General features: G+C 34.7%; 1 protein-coding gene across 9 annotated transcripts in view; it reads right to left on the minus strand.

Annotated features, from left to right (window-relative positions):
- The window catches only part of CLIP-190 (Cytoplasmic linker protein 190), a 63,119-nt gene that overhangs the window by 13,004 nt on the left and 26,024 nt on the right, over positions 1 to 24,091 (minus strand). For 2 of the 9 annotated variants that reach the window (XM_068773771.1, XM_068773776.1), the window contains 8 exons: positions 8,639 to 8,701; positions 8,379 to 8,453; positions 7,606 to 7,698; positions 6,888 to 7,040; positions 6,585 to 6,821; positions 6,323 to 6,512; positions 5,764 to 5,983; positions 3,529 to 3,582 (listed from right to left, as the gene is read on the minus strand). In XM_068773771.1, the coding sequence (XP_068629872.1) occupies positions 3,529 to 3,582; positions 5,764 to 5,983; positions 6,323 to 6,512; positions 6,585 to 6,821; positions 6,888 to 7,040; positions 7,606 to 7,698; positions 8,379 to 8,453; positions 8,639 to 8,701 (1,085 nt within the window). Of the gene's footprint in view, positions 1 to 3,528; positions 3,583 to 5,763; positions 5,984 to 6,322; positions 6,513 to 6,584; positions 6,822 to 6,887; positions 7,041 to 7,605; positions 7,699 to 8,378; positions 8,454 to 8,638; positions 8,702 to 9,035; positions 9,107 to 24,091 lie in introns of those variants that run through there. The other 7 variants (XM_068773772.1, XM_068773778.1, XM_068773775.1 and 4 more) reach the window with 5 other exon arrangements.

Raw genomic sequence — 24,091 nt, forward strand, 5'->3', positions numbered from 1 at the left:
TTTAACTTGTAATTTAAACATGTGGACGGAGCACTCAAAATAAATGTCCTAGAAACAAAATTATAACATTTTAAGTATTTTTTAAAAAATCCAGTAACAGATGGCCACAAATCTCAATAATCCAGTAAATATAGTTTAGTACAACTCATTAAAAATATGTAATAAACTAGACTAGTCAAATTTATACGTTGATACTTTCGATTTAAAGTTTGTTTTCGTATTTCAATACATTTCTCGATTAACTTATGTACGCGGGTGAAGTCATTGTCACAAAAAGTTAAGAGACGTATTTAATATTATGCGGTTTACTACGTCAAATGCTATTATTTGAATATAGTCGAGAGTACCCCACAACCTTTGTAAGTGCAATTTAAGCATTTGTGTATAACAGACAAATTCAAAGCGTTTTCCCAAGCAAAATAATGTTTGTACAATTTGCATTGTATGTAAAATAAATTATCGTGACTGTGTTATGGACAGTCTACATTTTTTTTTATCCTTACTTTGCTGGCATTTACAGATTCCGCGATTTTGCAAGTGTAATGCGCAGATGACGCTTAGCTTAAAACCTCTTTTTAGGTTGCTACGCTTAAAAAGGCTCTATCGGAAATCTCTGCTCGAACCGCTACATACTAGTTTTAGCTGATTGGAAGTGTGCTGACCTCCTAGATCTCTTAGACGGACGTTCCATGGAGTGACTAGATTTAAGAGCCCTTGGAGTCCCCGACTTGGGAAGTCAGTGGCCGATAATACATGTTTAACATTCCAACTTAAAAAAATAATTCTTAAGGACTTTTAAATTAAGCTTGAAAGAGTTAATCAATACAACCATAATAGTAATATATTATCTGAATATATAAAGAGGGATTTAAGAATTTATACGTTTTAAGATTACAAAATTTATATACATGATACCCTTTTTAGACCGAAATCAGAACTTTAACAATTAATAATTAGCCAATACTAATCATTAACTGTATAGTCTGGCCGAAAATACTGTCACAGTAAAAAAAAAACCTAAATATTTCAATTTAGAATTATTAAGCGACATATGAGTATTTACTGTTTTCTCATTTTCGTGCCAATAGGTGTCTTCAACTAGTAACATTCGCATTTCGGATTAACCACCTCATAGGTTACGATACTGCCTCTGCGCAAATTTCGCGAATTGATATAAATATATTATTAATATTAAAATGGAGTGGGGTGAATAGAGAACCGATTTGCTGTGAAAAACTTTATTACACCCAATAGGCATAATTTTTAATGAGCGTCATATAATGTTAATTACATATATGAGATTTCCATTTATATCTCTCATCAATCAATTTCTGGAACGACAAGGTTTAGGTACTTGAAATTTGATAGGAATGCTCCCCTCATCGAGGGGACATTGGTAAAGAACTTTAAGAAATTCCACCCGCAAGCGGGGTAGCGGGGACGTACGTTGAAATTTATTTAGGTATGAAACTTAGTCTGAATTTCTGTTGTATTTAAGGTTTCTCTCTGCATTTTCTGCTACAGCGATCGGGCAAAAGCTTGTAGAAGTATACACTAACACTAAATGTTTTGTGTAGTGCAAAATATTATATATGGTAGGCTAAGAATAATTGCATTTGTTGTATTTTATTCCAAATACAATTCTCTTAGTCAATACTATATACTTATATCCATTAATTGTATATAGTCGACATGAACCGATAACAATAACAGATTTAATGTATGGTACAATTTACAAACGACTTTCGTAGTAAGGTTATAAGAGATACAGTAAACCCCCTAATAACGCGGAGATTTCCCAAGTTAAATAAGGTTTTTATAGTTTTTTTTAATGTTTTTGTATATTATTTTTTACAACAAAGGTTTTATTTAATATTCTTTTTTTAAAGCCTCTTTAACTAGGAAAGTTAAAATTAGAACGTGTTATATGGGAATTCTGATACAACGCGCTATCCTATTACACAAGTCTAATCAACCGTGTTATAGAGGGTATTACTATTTATAAATCGGCGTCCGGGCACCAAACGCGAAAACATGCATGCAGTCTCTCAAGCAATCATACAGCATTGTTACAATAAAACCACGAAAGTTAGTTATAGGAATATTTTATTATACCGTAACTACAAAGTGGACAAAATGAAAAGACACCACACGTCAAACGTTCTTTATTAAGCTTAATGTATATTGTCTTAATATTTATTAATAAACAATAATTAAGATTATTACCTATAATCTAGTATTAAGATTTATATAGACAGATATTAAATGCATTTGAAGTTAATGAAAAAATCAATTGGTGTTCATATTAACAGGTTGTGTACATATTTCGGATTGCAATAACCATTTTATTATTTATTTAGGAAAAGCTTATATGCTGCATTGCAAGTCTATACAATTCTTAGCACTATAAAAGTTACACTACTTCTATAATGACCAATTAAGTCGTCATATAAAGACTTATAAAGTATTATATTAAAGGAATGCTTACGTAAAGATTGAGTCCTTAAATACATGAATATCATCAATTCTTACAGGCACTGGTTTCATTAAGAATAAATAAGCACAATAAATAAATGTTTTTCCATTGCACCCAAAAAAATGTAGCAAAGTGTACAACATATTTTGTAAATAAATTATGCGAAAGATTTGAAAATTACTATCACAGTTTTTACCTTTGACAAATGCTAAAAAGAAGTTTATTCTTTATATCTATCACAAATGATCACAACGCCTAGATTATGTAAACAGAATCTGGTTTATTGTGGAACATGATTTTTGTACTTTACTGTGCATTGTATACATACAATTACGTAATCCAACAAAAGTATAAAATTAAATGATCCTGGAATATAGATGATTTATTAAAGTTATATAAAAAAAAATGTAAAATGTTAAAAATATCATCACTTAAAACAACATTCGTTATTAAAAAAATAAATTGTTAAAAAATTTGAAGTCCCAATATTACAACGCGGTAGTCAGGTTTTCGTCTTACACGTGGGGGCCTAATATTAAAAAACAAATTGACCTCCAGAGGCAATTGAATAAAATGAACGAGTTCAATTACGAAAAAAAAAGGAATTATGATTTTAGTCCAGAAGTTATAAATATTATTTTGATATTAGACCCATTCGTGAAAAAATCCCGAATTACCGTGCCACACTACATCTCGATCGCGTTAAAAATACAATCATGTTGGAAATCAAATCATGTTCGCCGGCAGCAATACTCCGTAACTAATTAGCCGTTGTGTTCGAAGGTATACCTTCAACTGGTCAGTTTCTTGGCCGGCGAACAATGATGATTTGCTGTATTCTTGACGCAAACGGACTATAGCCGAATCTCGCTTCTGTGTCACGTGTTATCGCATGGATATAAAGTGTTGAAAGACACTTTACAAACCAAGAATGCGTTGGTCTACGGCATTTCGACGGTAAGACGTGACCAGTGTAGTGTGTCACAGTAGTTCACCGAGCCAACTGCGTGGACGACGGTGAACTAGCGCGCAGCAATAGTGGGATACTGTACCTGCAACGCGTTCTTGGCGCTGACGGGCGTGGAGGAGGCTCGCGGACCGACTCGCTGCCGTGCCGTTAGTCACAGTGCGAACGCGCAAACAAACATGAGGGGGAAACAACAAAAACAACACACGTTAGCGCACTCAGTACCCACTGCGTCTATCACTACTTGCTATAATAATCAAAAGCCTGTGCACACAGGAAGCGACACTATGGATAATTCGAATCTAGTGGCGATATTAAAAGTCTACTAGTGACTTAGGATGGGTGTTTTCATTTTTTATTCATTTTTAATGTTATTTGAATCTAGTGGAGCGATTCCCAACTCGGGGTAAGCGTACTCTTTGTGGTACCAGGTGTCCCATTGGGAATCTGAAGAAATTTCAAAAAGCTAATAAACCTAGGAAAGGATTTAAGATAATCCGATAAAAATATTATAAATAACTAAATAATTTTATGCGAAATTCATTGGAAAACTGTACCAAGTGTTATAGAATATAAAGGAGTCCAACAGTAAATATCTGTGTATTACAGGCTAGTGCTATATTTCAAAGGTACAAACTATAGATAGATTTTTAGGAATGGAAAAAGAGATTTAAGTTTAATTTACGGGAAAAAAAGCCAGGAAGCACAGACCTTTTCCTTTCTAGGATAAGATCTGGTCGTAAACCAAAAATGGTCGATTGATGTTTTATAGTTGGCGGAACGTAAGATTAACAAAGAATAAGATTAGGAAAAAATGATTAAACGCGTTTGGAATGATCTATTCGCATTCTGTGTACAAAGGCTTTCATGGAGTAATATATATTGAGATACATACTAAATAATTTAAGATGAAATGCAGTGGAATTTGCGAATTTTAATCGCATATTCATTAATAATAAGCAGTTGCCATATTAAAACTGAATTTAAGATTCCTTTTTGTTTCCAACAGAAGTATTTTGGTAAGTATAGATTTAAACAATTTTAATCAAGAAGAACGATTTAATTGAATCTTAAGTTTTTCAATATAACAACTAAATATTAGCAAACTAAAAATACGCACTCAAAACGAAATTATTAATTTATGATAATTGCTGCAGTGCAAATCAAATTGGTGAATAGATTAGTAATAAAAATGTAATGCGCGGTGATTGGGCCAGTTTATTCTGTACTAGTTTTTACTTTATAGGTACTATAAATAAATAACATAAAAAATCTTTGGCAATGAATTATTGTCAACTTTGCTTTCCAATTTAAATGCAGTAAAACGTCATTTATAGGCGTTAACTCAAAACAAAATACAAATGATCATTCTATATCGAATATGCCCAATTGATCTTAAAAATAATATCACAGTTTAAATTATAATAAGATTCTATGATATGACTACGACAGTCTCTTGGTGAATTAAGTTGTGGGACTTTTGAAAGGAACTAGGCTTTAAATAATAAAATAATTTTAAAGTAATAATTAACTCTAAATATAATAAAATGAAAAAAGAAAATGGTGAGATGAAATTAAAAATAATTTTTAGTAACAAAAATAATTAACACAAGGGCCAAACCAAGGGGGTGCCAACTACAAACCAAATAAGAGCGATGCTCATGCAAAACGATAAGCACTACGCGTACTAAACTTCTCCTGCATCCTTTAAGAAGTGTGCTCAATGTATAATTGTGAATGTAATAAGTCGAAGATAAGCTGTAACGGGACGGACGTTATTCATACGTATGAGGCATATCTGATTGGAAACCATCGGGTATCACAAGTCTAGGAACTATTGCGTTCAAATATAAACTACGTTGGGGTAGGTGAATTGGAAGGGCGAGACGCAGGAGAAATGATAGCTCTTTCCGAAGCCGGAGAAGTGAGTGCGCGGCGGCGGCAGGTTGACGAACAAGTCGGCGGCGACCCCGCGGCTGGCCCTCGTCACGGCGGCCGGCCGACCCGACACACGCACAACTTCGCTCGCACTCGCGACGCTGGAGCCGCTCGAATCGCTGCGCCGAGACCGCTCGGAACGCGGCCGCTCGAAGCTCAGAACGCTCTCAGAACAACGCCACGACTTAGGCAGCGTCTCGCTCGACCAGCGTCGCGCTCTCAGCTCGTTGCACTTCGGTTCCGATCGGAATACGAGGTCGTAGTACACGCGAGGCTGAGGCAGAGCGATAACGGCGCAGCGATCGCGCTCCACGTGCTTCACCAGCAGCGTCTTGTCGTGGAGCTTGGGCGGCTCGGCCGACCGCGCGCGGGGCTAGCCTACCTGAGCGCCGAGCGACGTCACGCCGAGCCTCACCCCCACGCGCGACGACGCAATCGAAGTGCCGAGCGACGTCAGCGACTCGCGAGAGTTGGACCGTCGCACGGGCGTGCCGCGCCCGTTGCTGTGGATCGCACATGTGCCTGGCTTCCTGTTCGACGGCGACTTCGACACCTTCGAAATAGGCGCGAACAGACCAAACCTCGGCGCACATTCAAAGTATCTGAAAATGTTTCATTATTCTACAGAACCTGGAACTTACGTTTTTAATGATTATGGATTGCCATCAAAATGTACAATGCAAAATAAAAATCAATTAAAGAATAAAAGGTAAATTGTAATTTCAATCACAATTAAGGACGAAATACGTTAGAACAACAATTATTATAATAATTTTTGAAAATAAAAATGAAGCCTATAAATCTATTTACCTACATAACTTTAAAGACTTAGTGGGCAATTGTAATTGTACTATCAACTATTTATTTAATATTTATTTACGTTTTAATTATGTATCACTTTAAACGTGAATTAAATTTCGTGTCTTTATTGTCCAACAAACCTTTTCCCATCAACTGAACCATCGTTCTTTCCGAGAGGGTCATCAAGTTCGACACCGCCCCATACGCCGGACGCAAATTCTGTTATACCGACATAGCGCAAAGTACCGGCTTTGCTGCCTCGACTACTCGATACTATAACACGATCGCCCAGGCGTAGGTCTCCGTTTGTAGTGGTCGAAATAGAAGCATCTACAAAACAAACGACCAAAATTAGGATAAACAATAATAGTTTAAAACTAGTTTGGTCGATAAATAACGTACTCATCTTGCTGCTGACTACGCTACGCACGCTTCCATTAGGAGAAAGTGTACGCCTGGGTCTGGAGGCGCCGGACGGGGGTCGCTCAAAAACACTTCCTGCATCAGAGATCGGTGACGCATCATGTGGTCCATAGTTCACGAGTGGTGTGCGTGTCAAACGCGTTAAACGTGAAAAAACACCACGCTTTTCTGGACATTGAAAATATCGCACGCCCGCGACAGATCCGTCGTTTTTACCTGAAAATAGAGGTTTAATCAAACCTGTGTAACCATAAATTCAGCATTTGTTAAAGCAAAACTTACCTATTGGGTCATCGAGAACTATTCCTGCCCAATCCCCAGGAGCGAATTGTGTTTCGCCTATGTACGCGATCTGACCAGGCTTAGTGCCGCCTACCCAAACCCTCTCACCGATTATGAAACTATCTGTATCTTCTGTTAATACAACGCTGTGATCTGAAACAGTATAATTCGGTGTTTATGTGTTTGTTACAAATTTCTTGAGTAACCTCTTCAAAAATTCTTCGAATACGAATTCTGATGAAAGGTACTACTAAAGTTTATCGATTTCTAAAAAAGGATATCCTCATTCAACTCCATATTCACCGCATGCACCCAACTTACATGGTGCACGAGTCATGAATACCATACAGGTATTGCACAATGTATTAAACTGGCATTTAACATCAACATATATAAATACGGCTTTGCTTTAAAAGTGTACAAAGATGTTTTTAACGAAACAAACTGCATTTGACTTTCATCTAAATTATTTCTACCATACCAATAGTCTAAGCCATACCAATTGCTAGCGAATACCACGAGATACACTAAACAAAAGCCTAACAATCGTAATGAATGGGCAGTAGTTTCCAAAGCGCATGTGTAGCCAATCTACGGTAGCATGAGCGTCGTCCAACAATGATACGACTGGTATACTAGTATGTAATGTAAATATTCAAACAATTTCAGGACATCAAGCTGCAGAATGTAATATAGAAGCATTGTATCGTGTATTTACCTGACGACCTCCTGAGGCCAGCCTCGCTGAGGCGACGAGGATGCTTTTCCCAGAGCGCGTCCATCGAAGTACCACTGAATGTGCTGCTAGCGGCTACGTACACAAGTGACACACACACACATTAGCCACTACTAACCAGCACACACCATGCTACTAACAACTGGCACACATATATTATCACGAAAATTATAAAAGATATAATGTAGTAGTACTATTATGTCAGTAGGATTAATATTGTCTGTTGGTAATCTATGACAAGTAAAACAATACTTGAAGTCATTGGTTTAAAGTATCAGTTACTGATTAATTTATTCATATAAAAAAATGCGTTGGTTGTTATTAATACATCAAAACAATGTTGTTCATTACACGCCTACTATGGGCTGTAGGTGGGACAAATATTTGTCAAACAACACTGCATTAAAGTCGAAAATTTTTAGTATATTTATATTGCATCGCATCATGCACGATTAACTTCAGAAATGCATTTCCTTATTATTTATAAGGATTACGTACTCGTTTTACATAATTGTGGCTGGTTAGGAATGCCGTTTCTAAGTTCCGTCACCTTACTACGTTTGTATTATCTAATGCAAATGAATGTAGCATGCCTTCACCTATTTGTAACAGTGACAAACAACACGTACACAAACCTTTTTTTAAAATTTCTAAATTTACTGCTTAAGGAATATCAAATGAGAGTTTGTGTATATGTCGTTTCGTTCGCTGAGATGTGCTTTAAACCTATCTTCATAAGTGCGTGTAATACTTACTGGATGCCTTTCTAAAGGTACGATGTCTGTCAGGCAGGCTGCTGGACACCCCGTCTTCTTCAGCTTCAATTAGATCTGCTCCACGACGTGCAGAAGCATGACATTTATGAAATGTGACTTTTATGAACAAATTGATAAAAGCAATGAAATGTTTAATTATATCCTAAGAGAGTGCAATATGAGAGAAAAGCAAACAATTCATGCTCTCATGCTTTTCACTTTCTTCGATTACGTGCTAAAGAAGCACGAAGATAGCTTACCTGATAAATGTTTCCTTGAAAAATCGTCGCTTGATTTTCTCGGTGTGTCTGTTGAGCTGCCGTCTACGACAACAAAAAACGAAAACACGTAAAGCAATAACTAAAAACATGCCGACAGGAAATGGTTGAAGTATACGGGTACGACAAAAAAGAGAGCAAATGTAATGAAATCACATAGCACACAATACGACATAGATGATAACAAATTGTAACAGTAGCGAAAAGATTCCTTCTAAGTGGAGTTTTGAAATTATCTTTAAATATTTTATGAATTTATATTGTTCACATAATAGTTTCATAAACAAATCGTATGTTTAAATTTAGAAATACGTTATTTTTTAAAGGTTTAGCTCACAATCTCTCTGGGCCATGAACAGAAGACAAACTGGCTACGTACTATGTACGAGATAGCTGCGGCTGGCGTGTTCAGAGTCGTGTCCGGCACTGATCGACTAACGTCGATTAATCATCAGCGACAACTGCGCAACGGGCCGACCTTGTTGGTCGCGTGGGCTGATGGTACTCATAATTCTTACGTAAAACTAAGGCTCATCTCGGTCCCTACGACGCCTACATGTCTAACTTGACAATCGTAAAAACCTATCGACATATCGGTTGCAGTTACCGATAATTTTAAATCGTATTATTTACTTTTGTAATATCAATGTAGATTGACAGATATTTCCAGTTGTTATTAAGGAAACTTGTAATTAGGTACTATTCCAGGCCATGCAAGATTATTAGCCGTAATGACATCTTATCTAACATCAATGAGACGTTCGTGAACGACTTCCGCTGATACTTCTATTTTTGTGCTTTTTAAATTATTAAATTTTTACTTCTGTGTCCATATCTATTCTCGATTAAATATGCTTTTAATATAAAGTTTGTAGTTTATTTATTTCACTTGCATGACATTCTTTTATTGTTTAATATTTTATTGAGAATAATGCAGACGTCTAAAACGTCAATATAATCCTATCGAATGCCACAATCTTTTTTTTAATTTTGATTGTTGTGGTGACATCTGTGTCTGTAGTAGCTGCAAAAAAAAATATTCTGAATACAAACTATTTGGTTTGATCTATATCATTATAATGATTTTTTAAAATTTTCATAGGTGAGTAACGTAGTTGAAAGCAAAAATTGAAAAAAAATACATTTTTGTTCAAATAATACGAATACTGACCAATTCCAAATTAGATCATAGTTGCTTTTTAATTATAGATGTCAATGAAATGTTCTACAAAAATTTGTATTTGTACCCAAAATATTTCCCGCGGCGAGGGAAGTTTCGGTAGTATCTCTATAGCCACTAAATAAACTTAAATTGAGGCACTTCGCGTGACAAGTCGAAGTTTGTCTTCCGAATGCCAGTTTACATTGTCATGCTAAGTGACCATATGTTATAATTACAAAGTAAGTTCGTAATAATGTGTATGTAAATTAGCAAAGAATATTTTTAAGCAGGTGATTAAAAAAAATTTGTATTACGCACAAACATCATCGCCATTAATGTTCCATTCTGAAGAATTTTGTCGTTAGTTTAAAGGCCTATTTGATTTTTACTACGCGATGCTATTAATCTATATAGTACTTATGAGATTTCCCACTATGTACTAACTCATCACAATATATCCGGAATCATAGGGCTATCAGATTTGAAATTTGGCAGGGCTATTTCTTTCGCTACTCAGCTAACAGGTCAACTAAGAACGGTTTTTATGAATTTCTTCCCGCAAGAAGGTAGAGAGGGCGTTAATAAAAAATGTTAAAAATTACCAAGACTGTATTTATATGAAATTACACCCACAAAAGACAGTGCGGATCACGAGAACGTCGACGGATAGCTACACGTGACACATAATTTATTCACTTTATTAAATGCATTAAAAATAATACTCATAAAACAATACAATACGAGAAGTGTTTTTATAAAGATTCCGTAAAATTAATGCAAAATTGTTTATTTTAAATATCTGTGTGGGCTTTGGCAAGTTTACATAATATCAATGATGTAATGGTTATTCAAGTACGATTCTTATTTGTCCACCTCAACGAATGCGCGCTTGACTACGCGCAATATCAAAAATGTCTTAAATGACATTGTAGTGGTCAAGTTCAAGTGAATAATGAATATTTTTTATCTCCAAAAGATATCCTACTAAAATATACAAATTTTGTAATGAGCATTTTAATAGAAATAATCTCATTATAGTGACCAATGTACAGGGTGATTGGTTATAAGTATAAAAACTTTAAAGGCGTGAATGTATAGCTAATTTATATTGTAAATATATAGCTTAAATTGTTTTTACAGAAATTTCCAATCACTCAGTAACATTGCACTCAAAGCTACATTAATTAATTTTTTATTGGAATACGACATGCCTTGAACTTCCGGCAGAAAAAAGTCTGCAAGGGCAAATAATAGTAAACAATGAATATTGTTAATACGTAGTAAACAAAATTTGAATTCGCTGTTCCTTACGGATATCTCTGAAACCTTTGATTTTTGTGTAGGCTCTACGATAACATTTAAAACTTTTGCAGTTATAACTAATCATCCTGTACAGTTAAACTTTAGTGTACACTTTCACCGTGTAGTGTAATTCGTCAATTGAGGGCAATTGCTCGCTTCGTACCCATGTCATTGAAGGGACGTCCCCGGCGATCGATGCAACAGGCGTACATTGCAAGTGAAGTAATTGTCTACGGCAATTATACAATCCGTTGAGCTCGATACGAACTGTCGTCACCTAACGAACTGTTTAGCTACTTCATACTGAACATTTTGGCTCTAGTAATGTTCTGTATTGAAAAAGAGTGCAATTTTAATTGATAACAGAGAATTACAAAAGTAAAACGTTTACTGGCAACATTTCAATTACTTTCTAGAGAAATCATTGACTGCTTAAAGGTATATATACATAAATTAACCACGATATTTCAAAAAACACTACTGGCTGTTTCTTAATTTCTATTTTATTTACTGTATATTTTGCATGTTTTATTGTCTTTATTTTTATTTCATTTTTTGTCTTACTTATAGTCTCAATAAGTCTAATGTTTTGTTAACGATGACTGCACGTCTGTCGTTAACATATGAACTTGGTATTAAATAAAAAAATAAAATACGGGGCTGTTGTCGATTCATTTCATGTTTCAAAGTAACTGTCATAAATTATTATTTCTCAATATTTATAACAAAATAGTCTTATTATTGCATTAAAAAGAAAGCAGGTCTTCACTTTATTGTTAAAAGAAAAAAAAAAAGATTAGAGCAAATTGTACGCAATATATAAAACCTTGTATGTAAAAAAAGGTTTTAATTATGAATTTATTATATAAAATATCCCAGGACCATTAAAAATTAAAAGTACATTACCCAAAGAGTAAAACCGTAGCAATAAACTTAATGAAAAAATAATAGAAATAAACAAGATTGGTGACTTTTTTTTGGTGGATCGGTTCCCAAATATTGAGCATAAGGTTCTTTAGAACGACGAAGCTAGTACTATGCGACGTACGAACTATAGTAACGTACTTTTGGTGTAACGTACAACGTTTACACTTACGTTTACATCCTGTACGTAACGTACAATCAAGATCACGTTCCTCTAGGAAGTGATTCAGAAACTATGTGGGTGTTCTAGTTCAGAATTTGAGCGGAAAATGCTAAGGTGTGACCGAGTTGGCTGTTGCATCACTGCCGCAATCCTGACGGAGTACAGGGAGCGGGCTTCTAAAAATCGATACCTTAGGCGCGAGCCCATGTGCTAGACATACAGCAGTGTAGAACCGAATTTATCAATCATTTAATAACTTTATATAATTACTGCTAATATTTGTGCATAAAATTCCTAATACTTATAATGAATCATAAACTTGGACAGCTTTGCGAGATAGCGCTGTAAAGCAAATAAAACATGAGTAAACAGTGTTACACAATAAGACATTAAAGGTATTTTGCGTTCTATATTGCGTCTTTTATTTCTGTGTATGATGTACGAAAGGATGTCATTCTATTTTTCTCGGTATGACGTAAGATTTACCATGAGATGTTTAGTCATTTATTAGTAGTCAATTGTTATTTTATGTAACACATATGCAAATTTATAAGTGTGGTAAAATATAAGAAGCTTACGAAAAACACTTTACTTCTATAATTTTGAAGTTTTTTATAATTACTACATTAATATATATAGGGCCGCTGGTTCACAGATGGACATAGTGGACAGAGGACCTTGTTAAAATCGTCGGAAGAAGGTTGATTCAGGCAGCTTCGAACCGGTCCTCTTGGGAATTTGGGGTAGGCCTATGTCAAGCAGTGGACGTCTCACAGCTAAAATAACGGAAAAACCTTATTTTATGTTATATTAATAATGAAAACAATTTGTTTGCTGTCGCGTATCTACTAGGTCCTGTATAAGTTCTAAAAGAAGTTGAAGGTTTTAATGGGGAGAATAATATTATAGTTCATTGGTTGTCGATTAATGTGTGGTGTGTAGACCCTATCCAAAAATTAATGGTTTTAGAAATAATAAATCACGTATGGTAAGAAAAGCGTTTTTATAAGGAATGGTAATAATATTAAACTTAAATATTATTATTTGTCCCTGCAGACTTAAAACTGCCAAAAATTATAGGCCTGTCGCATTTCAATAGAAAAATATATTAGTAACTTATTTAAGAGTAATCACTTTAAAAATATGTTTGGAAATTAGTGTAAAAGCTTTAAATTTAAAGCTAACGAATAAGCAATACATTCACCCTTTAAATTTTTACACTAGGCTAAAACCAATCATTCTGTATAAATAACGGTATAGTCAGTAGTGCAAGCGCAACATGAATAACTTTAGCCCTTTAGGGCTACGGCAGCGTGCAATAGGTTAGGCAAGCGGAACATGTCCCGCCTTTTACGATAATGATTCATAATTATCCGCATCCACGCCGCGTCCGACATGCTAATTGCTGATCGCCACCGACACTAAATTATGTATTTGCAGCAATGAGACATCTGACGCACACACGAAATTATTAAACGAACGGTTCCTTCCGTACCATAGAAATAAAACATTTTAAACAATTTTCTTACTTTTTTTCTCTAAAACTATGAGAACTGTCAATGTGTTTTTAAGCAGTAGGTAATTTCGGATGTTATTGAAGTAAAAATGATTATTTGTCGTATACTTTTACTTTAGATACACTTTATATTTTAGGTATCTTAGGTGTACGTGTGAATTTACTCAATTTCATAATATATAAAATTATAAATGAAAATAATTTCTTGATAAACGGTTTTACATGATGCATTATTAATTTCCACTATTGCTATTAATTTCTGCCAATTTTTTATGACTAACTACTACTATATATTAAATCACCAAAAAGGCCGACTGTGTATTAGTACTACTTATTACATTGTTTCTGTTGAAGTAGTTGCTGCTAGCCCGGGGGAACTTTTGAAGCTTCATCTTCCTTAAGCTTATCAAAATTCACTGGTTCGTTCTTATTTCAGCTGCACGATGACGATCGCATGAAGATACCAGACTGTACACGTGTGAGTACACAAGTGAGAACTAAAGCTACTTTGGAAGGCAGCGAGGAGCACTCGGCGATCGAAGGTGAAATACGGATCCTACCTTGGATTTCTCTTGCTATACGCGATAGCTCTTCTTATAACACAGCATTGGAAAGTTTATAGCCTTATTTCAAGTTTAAGTATATCATTATAGATGAGCTAAATCAAATACTAATTTTATATCATTCTTATTACATTTGACACAAAGTTGAAGTTGTTTATCAACTCAATTGGTCAGTGTCATTTACGATTAACAATTACATTATACTCTCTTAAAAGAAATCTATATAAATACATTGGACATACATATGTAACGTACACTTATACTATTTTACTACAAAACGTGGGTAGTAAACAGTGCTTACTGTTTATTTTTATCTATGAGAAGCCACTAGTAAAATGATCTTAGTTATGAACACATAATGTATTTATATGTTACATCGTGATTATGATATGGGAAGAAGGTAACACTATCGTATAAATAGCAGTTCCCACACAATGCGAGATTGTCGGTAACGATTTCTATTACCGCTACGTCTTAGGCTTGTGATAAGGAAGAAGGACTTTACATACATAAAATAATTTATACAGATACACATAACATATACAAGTATGATGAAAAGATGCATCAAAGGTTTCCAACCTTTTAAGCTTCCACTAAAGCCATCGAGAAAAATTAAAACACTTTTTAGCAGTAGGACCTGGCCTAAAGATTTTCAATAGAGCCGGTTGAAAGTGGCCAGCATCCAGCGTGTTCTCGCGACCGTAACAAGATAATCTCCTTGCGCTCTTTAGCTTGTCGCTTTGTGGTCTTCAATCTAAAATCTTAAGGCTCCAGCGGCCATCTGTTCTGCGCATTATGTGATATGCATATTTTTAATTGGAAATAGTAATATTTCTTATCCCATCCCATTTGCCCTTGGGCCCCTACATTTGAGCCCCAGTATTAACTGGGGAGCGATACCACCCTCGTTAGAAACCTACCGTCAAAATCTCTATAGTCACTTGTTTTCTATTTTAAATTTATCCCTCACGGGTGAGAATCAGGTCATAACTCCCACTTTCCAATGACTTTTATGAATGCGTCTGTCACGATTTCCTTCTCCTCCAGTGATTTCATAAAAATAAATGTAATAACTAGGTCTGTTCATTGCTCGGCTCGGCACTTTCTTGGTGAAATAAATATAAAAATGAACACCAGTAGTTAAAATTTAAGAGGTACCAAGATTATAAAAGAAAATTCGTACTGTGTTACGGAATTTCTAATATTAAACAGCGAAATTATATTTTATTAATGGATCAAGTGACAGCAAATGCAGTACCTAGGCAGCGCATGCCGCAAGTAACGGTATAGGCTGCCATTTCTGTTTCTCACGCGCACATACCGCCGCGATTGTAATCGAAAGGGAACAAAATGCAACTACTCGGTACCTGCGGCAACCTCGACCGCTTCCACTACAAATGTTAAGTTCACGCGAATCGTTCTAACAGGTAAACACCGATAAGACAATTCTCTGCGTATTTTGGAAACAAAATTAATAATACAAGCTATTGTCATCGATTAGCTATCTACTTATGTGTTTGCATATTAGGATTTTGGACTTAACACAGCGTATTTTCTGGATACAATAACTGTGTTAATAATATTAATAAAAATATTAATATTCAACACGCGAATATGTGATGTGAGGCATACATTTGTAAGCATTTCGTTCATTCATTTAATAAATCATGCTACAATTGATCATAAGATCTTAAAAACCAAAGAACAAGAGATTATTCTGATACGAATCAAAGCATGGCATTCCATTTCCACGTGTTTAACAATCATTAGTTTAAAATTTATTTTTACATTAGTTGAAAATGGAATAAACAACACGTTATTTATATTATTCTGTAAAATTAACAGGACAAGCGAACCGTTTTCAATAAATATTTTATTTAAATAAAGTAAATATTATAAATTTCACAATGTCACAGATTTATTGAAACAATCTTAAGGAATAAATAAAAAAAATCATATAACAATCTACATTTTTATAGAACAACTACAGTAAAGAACTACGGCTTGACCTCTGTTTTATTTGAGAACCCTTAATGCAGTAGGTCAGGCTTTGAACCAAATTAATTCAAGCGAAGGCCAACTACGTCTTAAATTGCGTCTTAAAAATTTAAACGTAGAAAATGTTTTTGCGTATTGCTGCAAAAGAAAGTCGCATGAAAATTCAAATATTTAACATAAATATATTTTCACATTTCGGACTTGGGACATAGCTGTGAGTGAAACGAATAACGATTTGCCTTGTGTTCTTAAGCAACCTCCTTATCTGACATGTTAGCGCGCAGGTAAACAACGTGACTCATGCTGTGTACTGTTGCACCATACTCGACGACAGGCTTATGGGGCTTGTGCCTATGTGCTAAAGGAACAGGCCTACGCTGCCAACTGTGTACACAGCTCGTATTAATAGCATGACGACGTAAGACCATCTATACGATTTCTGCATGTGTTATATTTAAGAAAAACGTTTTAAGTTTATTCATTGGGCTTTGTTTAACTTATTACCATCTATTTGTATCCCTTTAAAAATTCTAAAGAGCATTTTTATCACCTTTTAAATTAGTCTGAGGCACAAATCACGAATTTCTTAAGAAGATTGTTAAATTAATTATATCTTTCGAATTATTAGCCCTAAGATATACCGGTTTTCTCCACTATCATCATCATTAAAGTTCCAGGACGTCCACTGCTGGACCTAGGCCTCCCCTAGATTTAAAACAGTACTGGCTGGAAGTGCACCGAGCGTCCTCCGGGAACCTTAACGAGATTGTCTGTTCACCATGTGAGTGGCCGATCTTTGGTCTTCACACCAGAACCTAAAGGCGCAATCGGTTATCTGTTCAGCGCGCTATGTAGCCTGTTCACTGCCGCTTCAATTTACCTTTACTATTCACACAAAGTATGTATCTGCTTAAAATCGACTACATAATTGTCTTTTAATAAGCTTCTTATGTTCTATATGCATTACGTAATAACACATTTTAAAAAATAAAACAAGAATGTCAAATAAATAGTTTATTAATTGACGAACGTAAAGGCTTTTCTTAGTGCACATTTTTATCAGAAATAACCTAAAAATATACGTGACCTACCGATTAAGTGTACGTGAAAAATATTTGAGTGGTTACGTATTTCACTGTCATAAAAAAAACTCAAATTTCAACGCATTGTAACTAGTTAAACGTGTATGTTTGTGTTTCTCAACAATCTGTCACCTTGAACTTGCGAGTTCGTCTCCTACCAACACTGACGTAATAACGTCAACAAAGCAGTTTACACTGCCTGAACACGAACGCCTCCGTGACCGACGTTCGCTTATGTAAAAATCAATTTAAAAAACGCACAACTTCGACTCGTTTCAAATTTTACCTAAAAACAGGTTTCTTGCGCTGCGATCTCATGACTGTTTTGTTTTATTTTTCTTTAATCCTCAAACTAAAAGATATTTCTTTAAACTAACTAAATTCAATAATTTATAACAACTAACAATATGTACTTAAAAACAAAAATATTGACTGTTTATAAATATAGTTATCTTTACATTTTGAATACCTTTCTCTTTCATTGCCAAAACCTGTAATAACGTAATTATTTTAAAATCACATTTATGACTCAAAAATAGATTAGATATAGATATACTTAAGCGTATTATTCGTGGTATATTTTGTACACGCAAAAACATCACTATCTAATAGCAAGAATAGCTTGACACATTTTATTAATTTACAATCAAAAACAGCCTAAGAGTCCGACAAAGTTGTTCACTTTGCATTTCTAGTTTGGTAAAGTCAACGTTCGATAATAGAAATCGAATCGTAAAAGGATATTCAGAGATAAACATAATATTGTATGGTTTATTGATCGTGATGCCGACAAGACGACAGTGAAAAGTTTGCGTATTGCTTATCGCGCTATATATGGATTGTTTGTGCTTTTAAAATATTATTTAAAGATCATTTCAAATGACAAAATTTTGCACACGGGCATAACATATTTAGGATTGCATATTTATCTATTTATTTACTATTTTTACAATTTGCGTCTAGTCTACACAAAGTGGTGTGTGCAGAAGATACTGGTAGGCAGGAGTGGAAATGTTATATATATATATATATATATATATATACTAGCTGATCCCGCAAACGTTGTTTTGCAAAAAAAATTGATTTTTAATTTACAAATAAAAAATAAGGGTTGATCGTAGAGGGGTGAAAATTTATGGTTGTATGTATTCTTGTATGCTGTATCATAAAAAATAAAAACAAAAAATTTCGTTAAAAAAATAAAATTTTTTTTTTAAGTGTGAACAACCTTTATCACTTAGGGGTATAGAAAAAGGATAGTAGCCGATTCTCAGACCTACTGAATACGCATATTAAATTCGGTAAAAATCAGTCAAGCGAGAATTTTATATATTAGATATATATATATATATAAAAAATCTTTAACTATATAGCACTACATGCACATCGCTCGTGCAACCGATGGCCGTTGAGACAGAAAGATTCTCTAGTGGCGACTACGAGCGTGTGTACACGGTGTACATGTGGGTAGGCTCGTTAGGTAGACCGACCACATATTAAAAGTGAAGGAAAGTTTCTGGAAGCGGGCAGAGCAAAATCGGTCATCGTGGCAATCTTTGGTGGAGGCCTATGCCTAATAGTCGACGTCCATTAGCCAACACATGATGAGTCGTCTGTGATATCTGTTTTTCTATTTACATACTGATCGACCCAGGGTGGGGATACCCCTATGTAACAATAAAACGTAATCGTTAAAACAACAACAATGCATATTAAGCGCACGAATGGACATAATTGCATGATAATGGGGAATGCCGTAGATTTAATTATATGCATGATACGACGATCCGCGTATAAAATAGGCATCGCTACTGCACTATGGGCGGGTTAAAGGGAATATTGAATAAAGTCTAGTCTAGACAAACCGGCGCCCCGGTGCCAGAAGCTATAAATAAAATACATCTTCGACCTATTCTATAACTGTGTTAGATGTATTATTCAATGAAGATGAACGACCCGCATTTGGCTGAGATCCAGATAAAATCGGTAAATGTTAAGCATAAATGCAGTTATTAAAGATACGATTGCATGAATAGCTTAAAATAAAATTTTAAAATTTAAAATTTTATTTTAAAACTTCAATAAGCTATTTGTTAACAAATGAGGAAAATATTCATCGTTTTAAAACTTTTATACTAATCAACCCGTATAAAGTGGTTACTATAAAATATGTTACATTAATATATTTTTCTATAAGAATGCGACAGTCTAATAACTTCTGGCATTACAAATTCTGCAGACATAGACAGTAAATAATAATTAATTTAAATATGTAGTAATCCGAATTTCGAAAACGCTTTTTCTATTATGTTGTCATTACGTAATTATTTCTGAAACCGTTAATTTTCGAATAAGATGTATCTTACTTTAATTGACAAATGAGCTATACAATCATCCCTTTAAACCTTTTATATCGATAACAAATCACCCTTTATGCTGAAAATAAAAGTAGTTTCATAGGTAATGCAAGATTTTTAATTTCAAAACAATCAGTACTGAGCCTTTAGCATGTTAAAATATTTCCCTTCATAATTGCGCAAGCCATGTGGATAAGTGACTAACATCTTATCTACAACATTAAATCAATTAAAAAATAAACCAGGCGCTTATAAATCATTTATATATCGGACTGTTAGTTAATGCGTAGAAGTATTTTATATTACCTACTTAGAGTTGTATAACTTTTTTACGTCGCGGGTGTTTACAGTTGTGGACGATGGATCGACGTGTTCTGGAAACATAGTGATAGCACCGCGAGGGTTTCGGAGGTAGCGTAAACAACGCAACGCATATCTCGGGCAAAGCACTACGCGAAGAATTTCTGATTTAACCCCCCAGAGGCAGTATATCTGAAGCACCTCTCAGCTCTCCCGTGATCAAAAGTATAACTCGATTTAACATAAACATTTGAGTATTAGACCCAAAATATTATAAAATATAGATAGGAATATATTTTGCGTGTATTTTTGTAAAAGCAAAGAACACCGGCTTTTTGCCGAACATAAACAACGAATATAAACAAAATATTTTTGTAACCATATATCCAAACATTGTCATGAATTCACTGTATCTCAAAACCCTCGAAACAAAAAAAGTCGATCTCGAAAACGTCTAAGACATTGCGTAAATTTTATGCGCATATTTACGCAACACAAGGACAGAAGAAAATACTTGATTTAATGTTTTTAAGTCCAATCTTTCACTCTGAAAAACGATTACTAAAACAATGGTACGAAATCGCGATTTTTTAAGCGTTAAATATTGTAGGAGATATGATATGCGAGAGTTTTCATATATTGTTTTATCATAGCGAAGACTGATAAGCAGGCATGCTTACGGAGTCAAAGATTGTTATCGTCATGTTTAGATGGATTAACAAGACGCCGTAAAGTGGCGTTATCGGACATGGAGCAGGTGCCTAGCATTGTTTATGTTTGGCATTATACACAGACATGCGGGCTGGCCCCATCAAAACATCTTAAGTTTTAACACAAAAAAACTGTACGTAAAATGATCGCTGACTGATCACTGAGGCATATTTACTTCGGTCCGATACGCTTGACCATCATCGCTGTCACCACAATATATGAAATTGAAACCGAGCCCAAGGTGACGTGGACTAACAAAAGCTCAAAAAACAAATTTGTTGGACCGATACATTCGATGTAGTATTATGATTTAATATAAAGAAATTCAATTATCATTTCAACTGATGACATAGACCTCCCGACAGATTTTCTATGGGCTGGTTGAAGGCTGTCTGTATCCAGTGTTTTCCAACGACTTTAATAAAATCGCCGGTCCTCCTTGTAGATACAGTCTCCACACTAGAACCTTATGACTCCAGCCATCACTCAATATAGATTTAATAAACCCCCTGAAGCTACCTTGTGATTGACTCTTCGTAATATCAGTTTGTTTAGCTTAAGCTTTATGTCTACTTCCAATTATCCTGTATAAAATGATAACTCTGGAATGACCCACATTAATTTATTCTTCCTATTGGAATGCGACAGGCCGATAACTTCTGACTGTACAAAGTCTGCATGGGCAGATAATAAACAATTATTAATTTAAATGTATATTTACTACTACTACTGTACAGTAATAAGAAATTTCAATGGACCTTTCTTGTTATATTATCGTTATGTTATTTATAATTTCTGCAAATATTGATTACGGAATGGGTGTGCCATACAATAATTGGCAGCAAATGTGCTAAACATCCACCTCTTTAAAGCTTTAACACCTATTACTAATCAGCCTGTATATAAATAAACATAACATTAATCGTTTGACACGAAGCCGGCCCTTGATCGCAATCTCGACGTCGTGTACGCATCATGCGAGTCAATTGATATGAGAGGTGCGATAGCGTGCGCATCGTGCAAGGCGTGCACGTAAATCCCTGCACCAACACCTGCTTTACAATTTAGCCACGCTTGACCGACAACAATACCACCTTGTGTAATTAAGCTATTCCGAGGCGGGTGGCACGTCGCCGATAAGGATAAGGAGACAGGAAACTGTCGTTTAAATTGTTTTTAACAAACGCTAAAGACGGAAACAAAGCGTGTGCCAAATTGCGAAATAAATGTACCGTAGTAATGATATATGCATGTAAATGAATGTTTTCCACCTATTTATTGGCTCATCACGATATCTCTAGAATCACAAGGCTTAGAGACTTTAAATTTGGTATAAACTTTTTGCCGAGGAGAGACCAGAAATGATTTTTGGATTTTACGAAATTCCAACAGCTAGAGTGTTGAGCGGCTTTGATTAATTTTCTTGAATGTTACCGTTAGCACATATATATTTTGACTAAATATTTTCAATCGCCCTGTACAACGTCATCACTCTGAATTATGTCTCATATTTTTTTTTCTATTAAAACGCGACAGGTCCATACCTACAAGTACAATACTGCAAGGTAAGATGGCAAACAAAATTTATAGTTCTATCATGTGGTAATTCAAATACGAAAACCCTTTTTCTTACAATATAATCATTACATTATTAATTCAGAAAACATTAAATTTTAGATTTAATTAATTTACAGCCAATGAGCCATTCACACCTTTAAAGCTTTTACACCTATTACCAATCACTCTGCATGCGTCTATACGCTAAAAGTTCTTGTTTTATTTTTACTAGATTAGTTAAAAACCCTGGTGAATTGACCTTGCTAACACTGTTACTGATGCTATCGCTGCGTACCGCTTCGAAGGACAACTATACAACATTGAATTTCAATGTCGTCATGTTAACGAGATTTCAACTACGCTTTAAAATACTCTGCAACATAAACAAGCATTAATTTATTATTGACACTTACAAAGCAACATAAAGTCGTAATATCCTACAAAATATTAATGATCACGTACCGCAATCGCCTGCGGAATTTTCCTTCAAGAGTTTTATTTGCATTAGCGTGTGATTCGCGAAAAATATCCTCGATTTCATTATCAAGTAACTGCCATTGGTGCCATGCCTTTTTTATACGTTTACTTTATCGAGACACGTCAACGTGTTAAAACCACGAATTAATTTGATGCCTGATTAGTTATTGAAGGTTCTTGTTCGCAAATCTGCAAAGCATGTTTTGAAGATTGGTAAAACTAGAACTAATTTACGTATCTCCCGGAGTTCTTGTATATCTCTCCTTGCGTAGAATGACATTGATGATATTGCTAGACAGTTATTGTTCGTACTTAACTCACAATTCATTCGAGCATGTAATATGCTACCAGTACTGTTATTTTGCTATTCAGTTGTACATTTTGCAAATGATTTAAACAAGGTTAAGCGGTTGTGGACACCGCTAACAATGTTGTGGCATGTTCCCGCAAAGATACATTACACTCAGTAAGAATAAGGCGCCACGAAGGGGTCACGGTCGCGCGATTGCTAGAATATAATTCATTATTAATAATCACCAATGACCTAAGAAACACATTACAAAATATAATTAACACCAATATTTTTATTTTTTTATAAAAATGTATTTCCTTTAAATCGTGAATATTTCAACGATAGAATTTGCAAAAAGAACTCGATCTTTCGAAACTTGTTTATTTACGGAGAGGTAATTGAAATATGTACAAAATTTTCAGAAATGTAAGTTTAATTATGAATCTAGCATTAATAATTCTTATGCATAATCATTTGTAAGCCACCGACACGCTATCTGTTGTTTAATAGTGATGTAATTGTCGATGTTAAAAATAAAAAAAAACTATATTATTGGGTGCCTTGCACTTTTATGTCCGTATGTACCTTAATCATGCGAATGAAATAAGAAAATAATTCTAATATATAGTACATTAGAAGTTACCCCGGGTACGCGTGGCCAACGTTGCGTTTTCGGGTTATATTTCATATAAACCTCTCTTTTTACCTTGTTTTACACCTATATAGGCTCTAAAATATGCATTTGTTGATTAATTTCCGTTCTCGGGTGACCTCTACTCAGCGAAAGGAATATTCCTGCCGTCTTTAAGCCTTATGATTCCAGAGACGTCGTGATGAGTCAGTACATAGATGGAAATATCGTTTTATATGTAAATATAAAAGAGATAAAGATTATTATGTCTAGATGACAACATAATTCACAGCTCCTTCAAGGACTCAAATTTCCAAATGTAAACATATGAACATAGGTTGAACCGGATAAAACGTATATAAAATACTGCGCACTACGGAGATATACGCTGCAATACGCT

The sequence above is a fragment of the Battus philenor genome, unplaced genomic scaffold (assembly GCF_028537555.1).
Source record: "Battus philenor isolate CCGP_79_NKW_IND1 unplaced genomic scaffold, ilBatPhil1.0.hap1 SCAF_6, whole genome shotgun sequence".
Classification (NCBI taxonomy): Eukaryota; Metazoa; Arthropoda; class Insecta; order Lepidoptera; family Papilionidae; genus Battus; species Battus philenor.